The 22,615-nt window shown below is 37.3% G+C and overlaps 2 protein-coding genes across 4 annotated transcripts in view; both read left to right on the top strand.

Annotated features, from left to right (window-relative positions):
- LOC145945956 (uncharacterized) overlaps window positions 1–22,479 on the top strand; it is a 195,661-nt gene extending 173,182 nt beyond the window's left edge. Inside the window, exon 4 of the mRNA XM_083055269.1 lies at window positions 21,612–22,479. Within this exon, the coding sequence (XP_082911395.1) occupies window positions 21,612–21,869 (258 nt within the window). The 3' untranslated portion in view covers window positions 21,870–22,479. The remainder of the gene's footprint in view (window positions 1–21,611) is intronic.
- LOC145945937 (Krueppel-like factor 6) overlaps window positions 1–22,615 on the top strand; it is a 332,032-nt gene that overhangs the window by 201,138 nt on the left and 108,279 nt on the right. The window lies entirely within an intron of this gene.

The following is a 22,615-nucleotide window of genomic DNA, read 5'->3' as shown; positions in this document are numbered from 1 at the left end:
AAATATGTAAGCTATATTTAATTAGCAAATTTTCGCTTTATTAATATTTTTTGACAGAAATCAGCTGATTAAAGCGTTAATTTGCTAATTAATTTTTAAAATAATAATATGTTATAATACTTTAAACTCGATTAATATTTTTGACAGTTATCAACTGATTTCTGTCAAAAATATTAATCGAAAATAAGGTATTATAACATATTATTTACAACATATTACTATTTTAATTTTTTATAACATTTATATTTAAAAATTTAATTAGTAAATTAACGCTTTAATCAATTGATTTCTGTAAAAAAATATTAATCGAGTTTAAATAAACTTTATATTATTTTTTTTTAAATATTTTTTTAATACAAAACCGAAGAATGGCGCGCGCGTAACGCGCGCTTGGGTTGTTCTAGTTACATAAAATATCTATGTATGTATTAATATATTTATACATATGTACACGAAATATACTATATGTCTGAAATTACAAATGAAATATTAATTAAATAAATTTCATATTTAATCACTCGATTGCCTTTCGCATTTTATTTTCTTAATCCGAATTATAAATTACATTTAAATCGACGAGTAATCTAAAATATCGAAATATATTTAACTTCAAGTATTGTGTATGAGAAATAATCATTGTCCATAAGGATTACAACGAAATAATAATTTATATTTTTGTAATTGTAGTTTATTATACATAATATGACGTAAGAAAATAAATGGCACGCGTGTATTGCATTAAATATTTTTTTTCAAATTCTATTTAAATTTAATTTTACTTAAATTTAATTTTATTTTAAATGAAACTATCTTCTCGACCTTTCTCATTTATTTGAAAGATTTTGTTGTTCTTTTCTTCTTCGTCTGTTCCCTGATCACGCGGATATATTCGTTAAAATGTTTCTATCTAGTAGCTTTATCGAATATATAAATCTAATAAAGAGCGTTAATCCTTGTGTGTAACATTCCTTTGCTCTGACAGCGGTTCTTCTCGCTTCACGAAAGATTCTCTTTCATCACCATAAAAAGGATCAACTTCTCGTCGACATCGGGTCGCGCGATCTTCACGAGTGACCGGTGATTTTCGTTTGCCACATTCGTCGAATTCCGAGAAAGATCGACTCATTAAAGAGAGAAAGAGAGAAGACGACAAAAAAAGTATCGAAAAGACGGTGCGGGTCGAAAAACTCGTGGTCCACGAAACTCGACGTTGAGGTAATTCGAGAATCGTGAGAGTGTTGTCAGCCTAAATGCCGACTATGAGGAAGGGATGCAGGCATGTAGGACTGACTGTGACGACGGATGGCTTGGGGGTGAAATTTTGGACAGGCTAGATAGATTTGCCGCTCGGGTTTCTAAGTTTATTAAATTCGACCGCGGTTCTCTAACCTTTTCTGGCCCGGGGCTCGACCGGGGCTATTCGTTGTACCCTCTCACTCTCATTCCCCTTTCACCGTTCTTTCACTCCGCGACCTCGCGCCGACCGTAAATTCATATCTCGAATAATTTTCACCCGATGCGGACCCGAGCGACTTGGCTAACCGCCAGAGTTCCTCGTAAGCTCCTTTCGCTCTCTCCTCTCCTCCCCCATATCCTCTTTCTTTCTCTTAGCAACTCTTGAAGCTCTTTCGATCCCGCGCGTTTCTGATTCTTTTTCGCCTGCTTTGGTCTTTTATTTCTCGTGTTAGAACGAAGTGTCCTTATTCTTCTTCTCGCCCCTTTTACTGATTTTATCACGATATCGCCTTGCTCGTTTCCGCGTGCTCTCGCAGACCCGGTATTTCATCCGCAGATGGCATTGGGACACCAAAGGAATCGCCAAAGATATTACTATTCGCGAAACTCTACGCTCATCGTTGAACATATTACTTTCTCGAGAAAACTGTAGTTAGAAAAATTATTTTATAGAGTGACCTGCATTTATTGTTATTTTAATTTAATCGATATTATGAATTTTAATTTAAACTTTTAAAAATTGTTTTTTTTACATTTTAATTTGAATCGTAAGAGATAGTTATATAAAAAATTTTTAAATATTAAAAAACGTAGAAAATATATAAGAGGAATGTTGTAAAATATATAATTATATTGACTTTTCAAGTATTTGTAATTATAGTATATAATATATAAATTTATTGTAATTGCTACTATCTTTAAATTCGTATTTCTCATAACTTTATATTGTCTAAATACACTTCCGGAGTTGGAATAGCATGTATAACTAAAGATATGTAAACGTAATTCAAATTTTATTTTATGTTGCTTCTACGAAGTATATAAAGCCACTGTTTATCACGTGCAATTTAAGACTCACATCTTGAAATCGCGTTCACTTCCGGATGCAGTTCGTGAAGACGCCATCGTAGAAGCAACATGTGCATAACATACGTTCGACGCACGTTTGCCACGCGACTGAGAGGTACAGGATTTAGCAATGCATAAATAAATGCCCGATATCTTTTATAGTGAAGTATTTCAACGCAAATCTGTTCAACATTCTGTCGAAATATTTTTGTTACACAAAGTAATTGAGTAACGAGACGATAACTGTGGTTTTGATGATTAATTAAAACCGCTATAGTCAAATATAAGCCCCTCATCGATCATATTTTCATGTATGAATATTCTCAAGACATGACATTATACAGTCGTCTTCTTATGAGTTTCAATTAAGAAATACAATATAACTGCAAAAACGTCAAAAAAAAGCGTTAAGTGAAAAAAACGTTTGTTAACAAAATATGATTATATGTATATATTTATTTATGCATTGTATCGATTTTTCATGACTGTCCGAAGATACTATTCTAAAAGTTTTAAGAATTTTATATTCTGTGTTTGTTACGCAGTGCATTCTACAAGTGCAAGTTTTTTTTGTATTTTCATAAAGTAAATTTAAATTTTGGTTATGTAAATTTAAAATTAAAAACGAATTTTTCTTCGTATAATCCAAGTTATTAGAAATATATGTATTAGAACGAGAGACTATTGCACCGAAATTGTGAAAATCTCGAATTTGCATGCGAGAGGAACAAAAAATCCTTTGAAAATAAATGATAAAATGATTTATATGGCTTATGGAAAACACACACACACACACATTTGCATGTGTAGGATTCTATCAATTTATGCAGTCATGTAGATAAACGCATTACCGATGCATTTGCGATTCCAGTGAGACGTAAATAATTTGTACGAACAACCTTTGTCAACATAGGCTAAGTGGTACTGAATTAACACACGAAGCTGCAGTATTAACTTACAGTGGCAGTGTAATGCACGTCTTGCAAAATTAAGCCATTTAAATGTTCTTGCATATAATCACATCTCAAGTTTGATACGACATTTGTTGTGTAAATTTGCACTTTACGCAAGCCGAGGAATTAAACGCGCAGTATCATGACATCGCATCGTATTATCGATTACGTGTTACAACGCATGTTTGTCATCTGATTTAATCCATTCAGAATGTGAACGATAATTACCACACGCTAGCCTCAGAAATAAATTAACAGGCAGCTATAATTGATAATGCTTTTCCAAATGCGGACAATTATCATAGTTGAATTTCTCGAGAAAACTACAACGCATAGATATAATTAATTGCTCAACAAATTATTAATTATTAAGTAATTATCCTGTTTCTCTCTCTCTCTCTCTCTCTCTCTCTCTCTCTCTCTCTCTCTCTCTCTCTCTCTCTCTCTCTCTCTCTCTCTCTCTCTCTCTCTCTCCTAATTTACCGCAAACAATTTAATTCGACCAGATCGATAAACTGATCGCGTTTATTCCTCTCGTAATGAATTCCGACTTGAGCTCACAGATATCAGACGCCATCTTCGTGGCATCTTTGGGATCTTCAGGCATCCACGTGATTTTTTCGTATAGCTCGTTTCTCGCATACCAACTCATGGCGATGATGCGCGAAGGAACGTAATATCTTCCTCGCGAACACGTCTACGTTATGTGAATCGTAATGCCGGGCTCGTTATCATTCGCGTATCCAGAATGACGGTGTTCCTCGACGGGGTTAGGGGATGGGGGAGCCTCCACACTTCGTAGATTCCTCACGATCGGCAATATGCTACGGGAACAGCACCCACGGGATCGACGCACGGGCATTAGTATTCCGAGAACACTATGGTTGGCCGTACCTCCTGATGTTTTCTCCCTGTTAGTCCCCATCAGGTCATCCTCTCTCTCCATCTCTTTGTCTCTTGCTCTTTCTTCGTATATGAGTGCATATATGTGTGCGATTGCGCAGCCCAGGCGGAACCCCTCTCTCTAGCCTCTAGGGCGCCGACCAAATATAAAACATTTTATCTCCGGCTCTCGCGGTCTGACATAGTCTCCCAACGGTAAACACAGACACAAAGATAAATTGTATAAATGTTCTTTAAAAAAGAAAAAAAGAGACAAATCGGAAAATATACTCGTACAGACGCCGCCCTGATGATTGCATACACGCCGATGTCTACTTTGAAACTTTATGAATATTTTTTTATGGATTAAATCTTAGCATTTAGATTATAACTTTACATTCGAATAATAATGAAAACAAAATAATAATGTTATTATTTGGACTTTGTTGGCTTAGGACAAATTGTGACCTTAATTATATACGTTCGTATTGTTCATTGTATGCTTAACTATTTTATATATTTTCAAGAAAAAAAATTTTTTTTCGAAAAATCATATCGAGTCGTCTGAGATGCTTCGCGCGCGTCTTGCAATCTGGAGCAGGGATTACAACATATCGGAACCGTATATGTCCCCAATTCTACTCCGCATATTAAGCAATCCTCGATGCCACCCCGTGGACCCGATATATCGAATATACCACCCCGGATCGACAGCGCTGGCACGTCACTTATGAACTCCATGCCGTGGCATATGCCGATGATTGGCCGCCGACTCATCCCTCGCATTTCGATCTCTGTGCGTATATCTGCACCCTTCCGTACTCTCTCATGTAGATCTCTCACATATAATATATACACGTATGCACATACACTCTTCGCTAATACGAATGGCAATCGTCAAACATTTTGATTTTGTGCGATCTGTCACGGGGATTTGACGTCTCGTCTCATCTGTGCTCGCGATATTTGCAGTTTTACATCGTCGACTATCGGAAATGAAAGAAAACTTAGATGTCAATATAGAACTACTTAGAACTTTTACAATAAAAGAAAATATAATACGAAGAATATAATCATATGCGTTGTTATAATATTGAAAATGAAATTCACAATTCAGCGAATATCAACAATTAAACGATTTAACAATAAGACATTTTTAAATTTCGTACTATTGATAATAATTAATTTCTGATTCTACTAAATTTATGTACTCCGAATGATAAAGTCGAGCGAATTCCGAGATTGTCTACGGTAATGCAATTTGCATTATTAATATTTAGATAATCCAGAAAGGCATTTCGAGTCTACATTTCCAGTTACATTCGTAAAATCGATTATCTGCGACTTGGGTCTGACGATGGCTCGTCCGGCGCTCCAATGCCATGTTTCGAATCGATTATTTATTTATCTCATCCAACCGTCGTTTCGCTTCAGCCTTCTATTTTCTGCTCTCTTGCGCTCTCTCTCTCTCTCAATTCTCCCTCGCTCTTGAAACGCACTTTGCACGGCATAGTATGCGGACCGTGTTCACAATTTGATGGCACATGGTCACCCACGCGGTCGTGACACGTCCAACCTAATGAACCTCGCATGATAGAGTACGACCACGGCCAGCTAGCTAACCAACCCGGCCAAATAGGAAAGAAAAAGCACACATGTGAAAGGAGAGAGGCAGCAAGTTGGTGGAAGTGAATCAAATAAGTGTAGGGATAAGCGAAAGAGGGAAAAAGGGCAAAACGAAGGGAGGAAGCAGAGAAAGGTAGAGAGAGAGAGAAAGAAACAAATGTACACGCGGACAGGAAAAATGAAAGCCCATCGACACAGTGATTAATTGCGTCGTGTTGCGCGACGTAACGAGCAATTAATTATTATCGGGTAATCAAATGGGTTACTCTATTGGCCTTTCCCTCTTCTCCCTCGATTCTCTACGAGATCTCGCGCGAGCTGATAGCTACGATTTTTAATTAGTTGACATCAAACTCGCTCGAACTTCATTGTGTGACGAACTAATGTTTCATGTCGCGAGCACGTGCCTGCTGCCCTTGCTATATCCCATATTGGATGATAAAAGCACTCGTCTGTGATTTGCAGGATTGATACATATGAAGTATATATAAGTACAGATACCGTCTCGGTCGTTTTATCATCCCTTCGTATCGTCCCCTATATAAATATGTAAATGCGTTTTCTTAACCGTGATTTGCTTTCAAAGAAATCGCCCTTTTCCGTAGAATCTGTTTCTACGCTTGTAATAAAACTTAATTTAAATGCGTTACATTTTTTTTTTTTATAAAAAATTAACTATATTGCTATCTTAATGTGAATTAATTTATATGTAATATAAATATCTTTTTATATAAATATCACACTAATGAAAGTATAATATTCGTTAGTTTGTTTAAAGATGTAGAGCAAAGAAAAGAAGAAATAAGCGTAAATTGTTGCTCAATCGACGCAATCTCTGACTATATCTTTTGAATGAAAAGAGTTCGTTTTTCGAGAAAACGTCCCCATCATTCGGTGCAATTTTCCTCATTTCCATAATCAGCACAAAATTTCCATGCGCGAATGAATCCTCGAGAGGGAAAATTTGCTGCGGGTATTCAGCATGCACGAAACTTTTCCTCTTCTCTTCATTTATCGCTCATCTCGATTCGTATCCCCGTTGCATCTTCTTTTCCCCCGTCTCCACACCATGGTGTAACGAACCTTATCAGTCGCAATCATCGATAAATATTATGCAAACGAGTGATCGAACGAGTTTCACTGATAACCTCTTCCGTTTTTATCCTAATCGAATCCTATATCGCGTGTATAGGATTTTTTTCAAGATAGGCCCAAATAAAATAGGCTAACAAGAACGACATATTTTTTAGTCTCATATTATTATAAGATATAGGTGACAATCTTGTTTGAAAAAAATAATTATTTTACTTTAATTTAATATTGAACATAAAATTTTAAATTAGAATTGTATAATTTGAATCTGTAGAATTAATCAAAATGCCTGTCGCATTTGGATGCGTATAAAAATGCATGGAGTTTATATATAAAAATTAGGATATAACATTACATATATTAAAAATGAAATCTGTTTTGATTATCATAAAATTTCGAAAGAATTGACAATTGACTTTTCTGGATTGTTTTAAGAAATGAGAATAAATCTTGTATAGCCACTTTCGCGACAGAAAAGTTTAATAACAATTTCAAGCAATCTTTTTCCTCCATTACAGAATTTCCGATTGAGTTCTCGAGTAAATCGTTCTCCAACTTTCGCACTTTGTTACGTCTGTGATCGAATCTTGAAATTATATTCCGTCTGTTGATTTATCTACTCTTGGCGCTCGGGAAAAATACGAATGCGTCACCTAGGGACACTACTTTCGCACGACTGCGCGGAGCAATCTCCAAGATCCTCCGATACGATAGGGTCACTATGTTGTCGCTTTCGTGGACTTAGTCAGCTGCAACTACACGCACGCGCGCGCCTTTTTTTTCTTCCACGTTTCTGCACGGCGCGTGTTCCTGAGGGTGGATACGCTACACGCGAGCATGCAAACGAACTCACATGACTCATCAGGTCTACCGAATTGTGAGGGTGCGCAGAACGAAGAGAACAGAAATGACAGAAAAGGGAAACAGAAGTAGAAAAAAGAGAGAGAGAGAGAGAGAGAGAGAGAGAGGGTGAAGCTGATGTAGTTATAAATGATATAAATTATCCACGGATGTAAACGCGAAAAAGATGCAGAAAAATTAAACTACATAGCCGGAAGAAATGAGAAGAAATGAACCATCGCGTGTTATATTACTTCAGTCGTAGAAATAAAATAAATCGCGAAAGGGCGACTGTCGAAATATATCTTCAACTTTAGAGGGATTTTCGTGTTGCACGGGGAATGCTTTGCAATTCTGACACTAGGCATAATTGTTCTGGTATGCCGGAATACTCGTTATAATCGTTGGCTTTCCCTTGAACCTCGTGTATGTTAACTGTACAAATTATCCGACGAGATTCGCGCGAATTAATTCTCGAGTTAATGTCGAGCGTGAACTCGCTGTTATTCTACGTGAGAGCGCTGTCAGGTACAATTGCATAATGCTAAAATAACCGATACCTAAACGCACATGAACAATTTGTTCACCGTGACAATTTCGATCATCTGCAGTAGTTATAGCTTATAACTGGAACGACGCTTTCGCCGTTCGCCAACGTTTCCATGGAAATATTATCGAAAGGTGCAATACTGGTGCAAGCGCAATGAGTAAACGCGTGATAATCTGCCTTAATCATTCATTACACATGAAATAATCTAAAAGCAAATTAATCATTCCTCATTGTTATTTTTCTTTTATTTAATAATTAAATTTTATTTGATATAAAACCGAAATCTCTAAGAGAAATAAGTCTATTATAACTCTTTTTATTGAAAGAGCATTTAAAACAGCCAGAAATTTGTTTAGCATATAAAAGTTTAATCTCACAAAAATCCGAATCAATTTTTCCGTAACTGAATATACATATATATTCTGTGTTTTTTAATTCTTATATCAATTCTTTTTGCTTATTCCCTCTCTTTCCTCGCGGTGAATTATTATTCGAACACGAATGATACGGTTAATTCATTTGAGAGAAAAAAAGCGTGAAATACAAAATATAGAAAATAGAGAGAGAAATAATGAAACAGATAGAAAGAGACATATGTGTCGGGCCGCCGAAGCAAGATGTGCAAAACGACACGAAATATATGTACATACGCACTTGCTCTCGCACGCGTGCGAACTATCGGCGTCTCTCTATCCCGTTGGAGGCAAATCCAATTATTCGAAACGAGACCACAAGCTTTCACAGTCTCGTTCAAACCCATCTATTTATATTGCGCGACCGGGCGCGAGCGCGGATGAGAGAGAAAGAGAGAGAAACGGCGAACGAAAGGGGATGGTAACTGAAGGGGTGACGAGAGAGTTGAGGTAGGTCCACGGGGCTTACACACAAGGGCCCGCAGGCCTCTCTCTCTCTCTCTCTCTCTCTCTCTCTCTCTCTCTCTCTCTCTCTCTCTCTCTCTCTCTCTCTTTCCCTTCCCCTTTCCTGACATGACAAAACGCATGCTGGAAACACTCGTTGACTATTCTCTGCGTACATTCTTTTCTTCCCGTTACGCTTTTTCCAACTTCCCCTCTTTCTCTCGCTCTATTCGGCCGCCTTTCTCTCATTGTCAATGTGCTAAATGCTGTAACCGCATTCACGTATAGACATTCAGTGTTCGCACACACGATTGTCGCGATGTGTGGATGCAACGATGGCAACGTTCGGATGTCAACGTGACGACGGGGCACGTCGCGACGTTTAACAACGTGGTGAAGCTGATGAGGGGGAAGGGAAAGGAAAGCGATCGAACGATGATAGCGAGGGAGCGAATGCAACACTTAGGCGTAATCGCGGCTGCAAGCGAACTGCAGACGGCTGGTCGGCTAGTAAGCCGACGACGACCTCAATAGCTCGCTTCCGTGCTGGTCGACCGGCGTTATTGCCTGCCTAATGGCAGGTACATACGTGCAGCAAAGAACAGCGACGACTGATATTGTCTCTAAATTGAAGCGGTTTAACAAATCAACCGCGAAAACGGTCCTTCTGTTTTCTAGTGATCGCGTGATCTCTCATTGCGCGCGTTACGCAATTTCCAACTAATTATTATTATAGAAGACATGTACTTATATTATTCGGATAATTGCTTGTGCTTTTGTGAGTTTCTCTACTCGAATAGATACTTCCATAATATTGGCACTAATTAATTTTACGTGTATTCGTAGAGAATTATTATTAAAATATTTTATGAATAATTTATATTATATTTCTCATTAAATATCTACAGGTAACTTATTATTTATAAATTTTTTTTAATATTAGATAAATCTAAACACATTTTATGATAAAAACTTTTCTAAAAAAGGACATATGTCAAGTTTTTAAAAAAGTATCCGATGTGTATGCAAATGGAAGTTTAAAAAAATTAAGACATGCTTATATATATCATTTTAGGATATATTGAGCTCTTCTATTAACATTAAAAGGAGGATTATATTGTATAATTTTATAATTATTAATTATTCAATGTAGATATATATAATAACGTTTTATAAAATAATTTGATATCGAATATTTTATTTCTCGCATTTCTGATTAATTATTAATAAATGGATTGATACATAATGATTTTCCATTATCTAATTATTCAATTCGGCAATTCATGTATTATTTCACACTCTCTCTAGATATATATATATACATTTTTTTCTTTTACTTGAATTATTTTGTACTGCGATTCGTGTGTTAATTCGCCCTCTTAATTAGAAAATGATAATAATAAATTACACACCGGAGAGAAAAAGCGCAATGCGAGATATATTTGAGTTAACAAGCATTGTTATAGAAATAATTGTTCCGTATGTATATTTCAATCCAATAAATTAAAATTTCAATTTCTCTTAAATGAATAAATCGCTCGATATATCTTGGATAAATATGTCGCTTTGATACGATTATCGTTAATAACGAGAGCATATATAAGTAATCATGCGAATTGATAATAGCTAAAATTGTTTGCAGTTATAATCGTTTTTTATTTATTCGACAAATGCTACCGCTTCATATGGTATAAAATTACATCGTGGAAGCAAAATAATCTTATCTGACTGTATTAAAATATAAATTTCAAATTTTGTGAGCTCTTAGTTTCTGGTGAACATAATGACATAGATACAATATGGGAAGGGGGGAAAAGTTCAATACTGCCGAGATATATTTACCAATAAAACAATAAAGTAGGAAAAGATTGAAACAGAAGCAAATAAGACAGCATAGCGAGAGAACGAGAAGAAAGGCGCACCGTAATATACAAATATTACACGCTTCTCTCGCAATTCTCTGAGCCTGTTTCAGCAACTTGGAGCTTCATTGCACGCAAGCTGGCAGGAGTCGAAAGAAGGACTTAACGAAATATTCAAATCCGAGCTGTGCGGGAAGAGCAGCCTCTTAAATAATAACGCCCGCTTTCGGTATGCTAAGGATCCTCTATTTTCACGGGAAGAACAGGATCTCGAGGATTCCTGCCTCTCCTGAAGTTTCGGGTCAAAGGAGCGCCGAGCTCGCAAACTTGCGCGACGTGCCGTGAAAGAGAATGAAATAGTCATCAGAGGAAAGAGCACGGCGGTATATAATTTCACAATTTTCATTCCGAGCGATATATTCGTAGTAGTATAGACGAATATTTTAACCGCTTTAAATCTTATGTTAAAAGAAGAATTCGTAGTATTCACAGTTGTTATAAATTATTGTACGAACTGTAGTTTTTAGTAATACAAATTCAACTAATACTTTGAGATGTGTATATGTATTAATTTTAATGAAAAGTGGTGGGGAATATGGAAATATAAAACTTGACAAATTTTTAAACCAAAACTATGCAGCATAATTTTAAAATATTGAAGAAATATTATTTGACATTTAAAGCAGATACTTTATATAACAAATTACGTTTTTACAACTTTTAAAAACTTGTGTATGTTTAATTTTTATGATGTTGAAATATTATATATATATGTATATATGACGATTCATATATTTTTGCTGTAAACTTGAGGTATTAAAAGGAATCAAAGTATTGTGAATGATATAATTACAGTTTTTGTTCTATTTTATATATGATCAAATAGTTTTATAATATATACATGTTTTTAATCCGTTTATGAAAAGACTAAAATTTCCAAGACTAGACTGATCGATATAAAATATCCGAAATTTTGCAATGTTGTATAGAAAATACGAATTCCTGCGAACATAAATAAAGCTAGTCGTTAGCTGTCGTATTAGAAGATGAAGCGATCATCGGAGAAGAAAGCGGCGGGTGTAACTCCCCAGTTTTTATTTTAGCCGACCGTATATTCGTGAAATCCGCACATTCGCGCGAATCCAATCTCGACGATCGCCAGGGCGCGTTTTTCGCGAATTTCTCTCCAGGTTTCGCTTCATCTTCACCAGTTGCATCGGTTCAATTTGTCGCGCAACCCGCACCATTTCTCCGCTCTTTCCGCGCTATCGCCATCGTGTGCCGCAGCTCGCTTCCAGAATCAATGACGGAATTCTCCCGTCGCCGTCGACTATTCACGATCCCCGGTATCGTTCATACATATTTTAGCGCGGTATTTGCGATCGCCAAACAATCAGAGCCGGGCTCGACAAGCGTTCGGCATTCTGGCGCGCGAATTCGAGTCCGAACGACGTATCGAGTGCCGCTTGTTTGTCGTGCCGCACTCGTTTAATGAGTCAGGAATTTCGAACGTTTTATCGCCAACGACGTGGCACACTGTCCGCAACCGGATCCGAACACGCTGTCGCATTTTAATGGCAGCACCGATCGCATATCAGGCTGTATTACCCGAGTCGTCCGATTGCACGAAAATATAGCGGTAATAATCTCCCTTCCCTTTGCCATCTCACTCCACCAGATGCGTGTGACTTCTATATTTAGTGGATTATATATTTTCCGATCGTCGTGATTTTTTTTATCGTGACGCAAGCAGCGTGTCTCTCGGGTATCTCGGAGAGCCCGGGAGATGGATGCGTTACGACGTAAATTGAGTTCTAATAAAAATTGAAGTAATACTGATTGAAAGCTCGAGCGACACGAAAGCTAATTGGTTTAACCATTTTATATCGAACCAAGGCGCTCTCGATATAAAATATCGCCAAGTGGAAATTGACAGAAAGGACGGTGTATCGGAAAATCCGACAGATAACTATAGAAGAACTATCTTCTAGAAAGTTGATTGAAGGTTGAAGTAGCTTTTGAAGTCAGATAAATTGTACTGTTATTGGTTACCTTGATCTACATTTATTTTACCTATTATTAATAACATCGTTAATCTGATAATTAGAAAGTGCTTCTATTAGCGATACAAATTTATAGTTTCAAGTAGAAATTTATAAAATTGAATAGTCAATAAAATATTATATATTTTATACTATCCTCCCCAAAATGTCTTTCAAAAAAGGGAAGATTTTACTTGCGAGAAACAAAAAAATCGCCGTGTGCATTCAACGGACACTATAATACCCTCGGTCGCTTGTTACGGAGAACCGTGATCCTTCGTATAAAATGGCGCATCGGCAGGGAGGGCAATCCATGGGAGGCACGAATCCAGATACATTATCCGGCGCAACTATAACGGTCGAGCGGAGAACCGGCCAAATGGAGGCACGCGCCCTTGGTGGTCCCTCGTACCTTTCGTATATATATATATGCCCGGGTTCGTATATAACGCGCTCGCATTACGAGACTCTCTCCCCGCGGTCTTTCCTTCGATTCTCCTGGCTTCCCTCTGCACACGTCAGCCGCGCGCGGGGTGTATCGCGCGTACCAGGACACGAACCCTATGACGGGGCTGACGGGCTAGCAGCTCCCCTGCGGCGCACCTTGGCCGACCACACCGTGTTCATTCTGTTAAAACAGCAGGACGGCGCGCGTCGCGATTACCGCAAAGCGAGTCTCTGCGATATCACGCCGATAGAAATTGTGGACGCACGTGTGGATTCTATTATTATCGCGCATTGTCAAATCGTACGCGAAAAATCCAAAGTTAGATGTTAAGTATGTATTGGAAGTTCATTAATGAACGCATGTCTTTCTAGAAATCAAGAATTTAAACTGACTGTTTGTAAAGAGTTTGTCGTTTTAACAGTGACTGGATTCTTTGATTATTATTAAAAGAAGCATAGTAATTATAGTAATTATACAGTTTAGATATCATGTTATAGAAATATTTCTTTGTAATCAAATGTTACACCTTAGACTCTCTCTCTCTCTCTCGTTAACGAAAAATCAATATAGTAAAATATTTAAACTATCTGTTTGATCTAATATTTAAGATATATCATAAGACAGCTACATGAATTCTATACGATTCTTATATTGTAACATGAAATAGTTGAAATATTTACCAGAAAATGACGACAAATTTTACTACGACACGGTCAATTTTAGACAATTCTCTTCGTCGAGATTTGCAGCTCACGCCGTTAAAAAATACGATCGGTGCGTTAAACGCACCCGACGTTTCTCCAATAAAATGCGGAAATGTTTTCTACGTGTTCGACAACGTCGCTCAACAAGCCTCAGGGAAACATCGTGAAATAACAATTGTGACAATGCTACATAACTGCAAAATGGATTAATGCATTCCAACAATTCCGTCAAATTTTTTCCATTGAAAAAAAAAAGAAATTACAAAACTATTATTTCGCCTATTCTATTTGACATCTCAAATATGATATCACAGCTGTGATATGACAGTTCTATCGTCATCGAGGAACTCGCATTATACATATATATAAATTCTTATAATTGTAATATCATTTCGAAGAAATTTATTGATAATTAAATTATCAATAAAATTTATGATAATTAAATTATCATAATTCATATCATGTTCAGTAACTTTTATAAATTATTAATTAGTATAAACTATCATTTCGCCAGTGTCTCTCTCTCTTTCTGTCAAAGAAATATTTTAAATTTTATCACACATGCAACAAATATTGCTCCGTTGATTAAATTAAGTGATATGATATTATAAATTGAAAAATCTCTCGTATTTGAAATTGAGAAAAATATATCACGATAATCATTACATATTCTAAATTGACAGCAATTTTCTGGAACCAGCAGAGTTGTATTTATAGACGATTGCACATCCATGTCATCTCTGTATTTTTGGATTGCGTAGGATCTATACCGAGAATAGCGAGCTAATATAATCGTATTGTTGAAAATATCGATGCGTTTGCAACGGCACGATTAATAAGCACCTTCGATACAATGCTATGATATTGCGTTAATTAAAAGAACGTGATATGGCACAACACTTAAAGCGTGAATCATTTTCCAAGCATTGGTTAATTGCGTTTTATCTGTGTGGTTTCGATTACTGTACAACTTTATGAGAATATTCATTGTTACTGTCTGCAATATCTAATACTTGATAATATCGCTCTCTTGTGTAATATTAATTGATTACTTGGATTACATTCTTATTAATTACACCCAAATGTATCACGTGACCTACAAAAGATTTTAACGTTTCTCTCGCTGCATTGCGCATCGCAATCCGTACAAGCCAGCTGTGTCCAGCAGTTGTTTTGTTTAATCAGAGAAGAGGAGATTCTTTGCAGCGTATCTTACCGTCTGTTGGCTTATCTCTCCGGCTTTCATCCTTCAGTATCTTTTTTTAGTTTTGTTTTCTTTGTCATCTTTTTTTTTGCCTCGCTGGACGAGAAACGCAAAACCCGGGATAGGATATACACAGACTTATAAAAGAATCCATTCCAGTTAGCTAAACACAGCATAGGTCGATTGTTCTTTTGCCGACTTTATCGTTCTTTCTTAGAGTCACTTTCTTAAAGTTCCTAGAAACCATTATATAAAACTATTTAAAATAATGATATAAACTGAGAAAAAAGTCAATCAACTGGTTTATTTTGACTTATTTGGATTGAATATCTTTTTTAGACATAAATATTAAAATAAAATAGATCTTCTCTCCTCTCTTCTTTAAAAGATATTGTAAATGTTTGAAGAATATAATATAATTTAATATAATTGTTATATATGGAAAGGATAATTAGTTAATACAATTAGTTCCATTCCCCCATAATTATTTCCGATTTGTTTATAATCAAAAAAACATCGCTCTAGTTTCGCGTCGAGAGAGAGAACGAGGAAGGAAGTACAATGCAAGAATCATACTCTACGTGGAATTTGCAATCGCGGCGGCGACATCCGGCGGAATCCTGCTCCATTGAAACCTACCTATGTACGACAGTCGGGAGTTATCGCCCATGTGAATCAGGCTCATAAATTTTTTTCCACGTTTGTCCGCGACGTGCACGTTCTCCTCGGACCCGAACTTTTCTCTCGCGCGCGTGAGAAAGCCTCTCACATTATAGAGAGAATGAGAGAGCGCGAGAGCCGGTACAGCGGTCTCTCATTTTCCTCAACTTCCGGCAAGCGTGTTCGCGACGAGGCCCCTTCGGGATTCAGAATATGTGCGGGAGAGAGCAGTCCACCCCCCTCATCGCTCACCCACCCTTCGTATACCGCCCGCCGTCGTCCCAAACCACCTCTTCGTGTCGCCTCGTGTGCCCCGAAATGACCAACGTGACATGTTACGGGCACAAAGGAAAACTTTCATCTACCACCCGCCACGGAAACAGGGTCGCCTAGCCGGCCATGCTGTCGCGACGCGAGAAGAAAAGAGCGGAAGGTTTATTTCTCAGAAGGGAGCACGCCAAGATTTATGTCGGCTCTCGCCTATACTGACGCATTCGCGATTTCTCCTCCACGACGCGGCGTATAGAGTAGCTTCGTCGACTTACGACAACAAACAATACTGATTTATGTTTTTCTGCTAATTGTTTTTTAGTTCAATATCCGCGAGAGAACTTGTATCGATGCGTCTGCTCGATTTATCGGTTTCACGCTTTCACGTCGCTAAACAGAAAATTAATTTCCACATCCTGCACAACGAGAGAAAGCGTGGCGAAACTTGTTATTCCGCGAGCAATACTATCAGATTAAATCTGCGACAAAAAATTTTATCTTCCGTTTTAAAATATTTCATTTAAAAGGAATGCGGTAATAAAATGTTTTATATTACATATATTTCACACATATACATATATAAAACACAAGAATCTATTATTTTATCGATGATTATATCATATATGTGTTTAATGGACTCGTAAAGAGATTATGGGATATTTTCGACAGAAATGAAATTCGTTCTCGCGTCAATCGTCGAATTCGAACGTTTTTCCGACAGTTTAAAGCGACAGGTACCGCGCATTGTGCACCGCATTGCAGCTTTGCAACTGCATGCACTCTCCCGATGCTTTTATGCATGTATGTGCATGTGTATACGGACGCTGTTGCGGGCATCGAAAGGTCCTTACCGCTTGCGGATCTTTTCGTACTCGCTCAATGCCAGCCAGCCAGCGAGCGAGCGAGCCGTAAAACGGTTCTACAACGACTTTTCTCGATATTGATCTCGCTGCGAATGGAATCGCCGGACTGGGAAGTTTCCTTTAATGCTGTTTGAGAGCTGGCACGCTTCTGGGGTTCGGTAATTTAATCTCTCGCTGCAAACACCTGACATACGACACTTCCGCTTTAATTAACGCACGCATACTTCACGCTCGAATAAGGAAAGTACTTAAGAATATCTGCTTGGAAAATATTTATATCGAAATATATATCAGATATATTAAAGATAGTCGCTGTAAATTATTGTAGAAATTTCTATTAAAATGAATAACAAGTTTATTTTGAAAATGTAAAGAAATTTAAGTAATGGGGTTTATTATTATAAATAGGTATTCTTATATCTAGGTGGCACTAATAAGAAAAGAACCGAGTAACACGCACAGAAAGAATTCTTTCGCAATAATATCTAATATAATTTCGCATTAATATCTGCGAGAATTAAACAGTTTATATACAGTGCGAGGAATGATGACCCCGTTACTGAAATTTATCTCGACTGCAGATGCACAAGCAAAATTACGTGCACATTCGCAAAGCAACTCGTCGGTGCCCCTGGGCCTAGTGTGCCGAGCAATAGGTCGAAGCTCCTAATTAAAGATAAATAATCGCACACGCGCGACCGACGCGCGTGTATGAGACTACGGGGACCCTGTTTCGCCCTGATTCGGCACTACCCCCTAGGGCGAGTGTATTCTACGACGATACATAGAGGCAAATTGCGCTTATGGCCGGAAATTTCTAGAAATATTCAACTCAGAGTCTAATACGACATGTGATATATATAGTATATTTTTTGTTGTAATTATCTCTACTCTATTATACGATCATATATTAATATATTATTTCGTGGCATTTGATCTTTGTGTAATTTCGAACACTGTACTTTACATTATTTTTTTAACCGAAAATGGTGGTTTGATTATTTACCGATTATATATACGATGATTGTCGGTTTATAAAATCAACGGGGAAAAAAAAAATTTTTTACTGTAGATAGCACTCGCAGCTTTTTGCCCTCGCTCTCGTTATCGTAACCACGGAAAATCATCGGAGTATTGTCGTCAAATGAGATTTCAAATCGAGCTTTGATTCGTGCGATTTCGCGAGGGGGATGCGCGCGTGCAAGCTTTTTGCATTGACGCAAGCGCGTTTCCGTGTTGCACCGGAAAAAAAGCGGTTTGTATTCTCGGTACCGGGTACCGTGTCGGAAAAGCGGGCTTTTTTTTCTCCCGTCCATCCTCATCTCCTCCATTCGCGCCATCGAGCTATTTTTCCAGGTGAATTTTCGCCGGTTTCGTCAGCTGGCGCGCGACTGGCTATCGGTGGTCGGTGCCGCTCAAACAGCCGGCGACCGGTTTCAATTTGCAGGTCGGATTATTTCGTGCTTCCCAAACGCGGCGGCTGCCTGCTCTCGCCGGCAATTCGCAATTTCCTGCCAATTCTGCTATCTCGTGCTGCGTGCGCCCGCCGCGCAACGCTGGGGCGTATGGTAACGTCACATTTTGTCCGCCCTTCGTTTAAGTGTAGAGTACAGGGCGTCAATTCTACGGGGGGCAGAATGGGAGAAGGGCATTCACATCGCTAACCCGATGCAACCTAATCGCAGCAACAAATTCAGTGAATACAGTTTGTGGTGATGCTTTCGAGTAACTACAATTCACACGCAGCAAAGAAGCGAATTACGATAAAATATTCATACATAACTCGTGAAGTCTAATGTAAACATAAGTGATAATTCTGTAAGTGAAGAGCAATGAAAGATTTAGCTTTTTAATAAAAAGAAAATTTGCAAAGATTCAAAATTATGAATAATTTTTTTAAAATAAAATATTAATCCTATATAATATATGTGTAAATTAAATAATATAAATTTAATTATATATGTATTGAAATTTATAAGAAATCCTCTTATTATTCTAATAGTTAAAATCTACTTGCCTAAAATTTCAATGATTTTCTTATTAGTACACATTGCAACTTTATTGCACTTCATTTCTTTCGCTTGTCAGATAGAAAAATATTAATGAAACACTTTCTTTTGATAACTCTTGCATGATATTAGGTGTGTCTCGCTCTCATTGAAGTAGTCTCGCCTACTACAACTCGAGGCACATGAATGAACCGGAGAATGCTCAGAGGACGATTATAGGTCTCTCGTGATGCTCACACGCGTATATATATACGAATGTGCATATGAATGCCCCGAGAGGCACGGATATATCCCCTACCAATATATTCGTCTGGCTGTGTCTACTCGGTGGAGAGATAAACCTTATACCTTTCCATGATGGGCTTAGTCACGTGAAACGAGTCTTGTTTTCTGATATAAGGTCGAAATTGTAGATATCGCTCATATTCGAAAAGCAATTCAAAGTTATTTATGTTTGACAGTGGTTGCATAATTCTGTATACTTATATATCGTTCTATAAAATCTTAATGAGACACATCTCTTCTATTTACTATGAATTTTGTTATAAAATAACGAACATATTTTTCGCGTCGATTTATTACATATTATACGTGTATGTACGTACACATATATTTCCATGTTCATATTTCATTATTTATTACGATGTCGTTATTTTTTTGCAATTTTTTACATTTAATAATTAATAATTTTATGACGACCTAATAAAAGATATGACACATGCCTTCTTATATAAATATAAATCTTAAAAAATTATAAGATTAAAATATTCTATTTAAAATGCCACTATGTAAAATTCTAAAATATCGTCAAGATGTAACCAATTATATCTCGCATCGATACGTCAAGGGACACATAAAACGAAGAATCGATACCAATTAAAACAGATGCATAGTGCCGGCTTCACGCATTGATTACGGAAATGCTTGATGCAAAAATATTTGCCTCCCGGGAGCGACATGGCGCATCATCCAGAAAATGCATGAGAATAAAAGTTCAGCGCGGGCTTTTAACCCTCGCTTTATCGGAAAAGTTTTCCGGCCTTTATTTACCACGAGCTGCGCGCTTTGACCCCGTTTTCCCTACGTTCTATAATATAGTTAGAAATGAAGTTACGCTTAACCCTAGCAATATCATGAGAGTGAAGGGATGAACTCAGCAGCCCATAATTAAATATTCTCTTTATTTAATATAATTTAAAATAATGTGAAAAACATAATTGTGTGTGTATGTTGTCAGTAACATTCTTTTGAGAAAAGCGGTAAAAATGTTTGGCTGTAAATACAATATCTGATGCAAAAGTTACATTAACTATATTTCAGAGACTTCCATCATTATATGAGATAAAAATATTGTTGCATTTTTAAAATTATTTTTAAAAATTGGAACAGAAAATTTATCATAAAATTGCATAAATAATACAGAAGGACATAGATGCAGATATATTGCGATAGTATAAAAATGAGAGATAGAAATGAGAGTTAATGCGAATGTGTGTATATATTTCGAAAAGCAAATGCGACATTCTTATCAAACACCATGGAACATTTGCCATCGCGGATATGAGATTCTCTGTAATTTTTTTACTTTCTTTAATTTCTTACTAAACATCGTCACGGATATCCAATTAAAATAATAATTACTTCACGTGTTTTTTGATTCGTAAAAAGAATATGCGTTTCGCTCGATCGTCAATCAATTGACGATGTAACAGTTTAGCGCCGACATTGCATGACCATCGTCTCTTTTCATTTGATGGATGTTAATCAGCATGCTTTGCGTTGAGGCATTGCTAATTTCGCATTTCTCTCTGTCGATTAAGCGATAATTTATTTGTAATCGTCATAAAGATTAATCGATCTACGCGTGAACAACAATTTGCGAAATCACAAATGTGTGAATGTTCATTAAATAATGAAAAGATGTCGGACAAAAAGAAGTAGTTGAATTTTAAGATTAAATTATGAAACTATGTTTTCATAATTTATTATTTTCTACATTTTTTGTTTCAGTAATACTTTAGTCTTGGAGATATACATATAAACACATAGATAAATCTATAAATAAAATATAAGATCTATTTTTACTTTATGGTATATATATATATATAGAATGTTTTATAGAATATTTTCAAAGCAGCTAATTTTTTCCATAGCGTGTTGATTATCATAAAATATCGCAGTCCGTATTTCTATATATCAAATAAATCTCATTATATTTTTTTGCGCCTCCAAGTATCCGGCATTCGTTGTCGAAGGTATTGAAGCAGCCATACCGATCTATATTTATTCCCATTATCTCGTCCCGTTATTACCGCCTCATATTCCCGACGATCAAGAAACGCGAAAGAATTCCCATTGTATCTGGATTCCCGTCCTTCTCAATTTCCGCTTGTAAAGCACGAACGTAGCGCGAGACTTAATGGAATTCCTTCTTATGTGTTACAGGTAAGAGCGGACGATTTGCACCAAGAGCTGAATATTTCCCCGCGCTATTTCCTACAACGTCGTTCGTCCGGGTTGGAGCACATTTCAGGTAGGGGATGGTTAGGTTACTCGTTTGCGGATTCTGTAGTGGTGATGACAAAGAGAGGCGAAGAGAGGAGAAAGGACAAGTATCAACCGAGACAACGTGGCCGGAACGCGGAACGTTCTCTAGTAGATATCCCGGCAGCCACCTTTATTTCTAATTGCGTCTCGACTTAATGGAACGTGTTTGGCCAGCCGGCGCGGCAATCTCGGACGCGATTCCGCACCGAAATTAAGCACGCGAGCCGCCAACCACCCCCTTTTCACGTCCACCAAGGGGGAAAGCTGTCCCGCGATGCGATGGCTGGTCCGCGACTGGTCCACCGGTGTATTCCCGTCGCGTACGTATCACGAACATGATCGTAAACACGCGAGCGAGAGATTGCATGCAACCCCCGTATATGCGATTCTCTCTCGAGGCCGGCAGCTTTTCTCAAAGGGACACAGAAATTCATCCCGCTGCCGCGATACGCTTCGTTGTTCCCCGGAGCGGTTCCTCTTTACATTAACGCGAAACGCGCTCCTCGTTCCTCGTCCCTCGTCGTATTTTGTGTCGATGCCGTGGCAATGCAATATAACGTCGCTTGCGAAATCGCTTTTCAGCCAGGCACTTTTTGCGTAAACACGTAGACCTTTTCCGAGGGGATGATTATGTGGACTTTAATGCGCGAGCGCTTGTACTTTCAGATTCATGTTTAGGAATAAAACGTGCGTAAATATTCATTGGAAATAGAGACTCTGGTGCAACGAAATACGAAATTAGTCATTATACTCTCGTGTAGATTTCGCGTATATCGCATTTCTAAATGAAAAATTTTAACTTGTTGAATTCAAGAATTAATTTTTGCGTTTATCTCATTTTTTATATTTTTATATATGTTGCTTATAAAATTTTAATAAAAATAATCTATTTTTTTATTAAA

The sequence above is a fragment of the Prenolepis imparis genome, unplaced genomic scaffold (assembly GCF_030444845.1).
Source record: "Prenolepis imparis isolate NDT839.2.m4 unplaced genomic scaffold, iyPreImpa1.0 SCAF_2, whole genome shotgun sequence".
NCBI lineage: Eukaryota > Metazoa > Arthropoda > Insecta > Hymenoptera > Formicidae > Prenolepis > Prenolepis imparis.
Note: the sequence above shows the minus strand (reverse complement) of the source record. Positions and strands in the feature narration are given on the sequence as shown.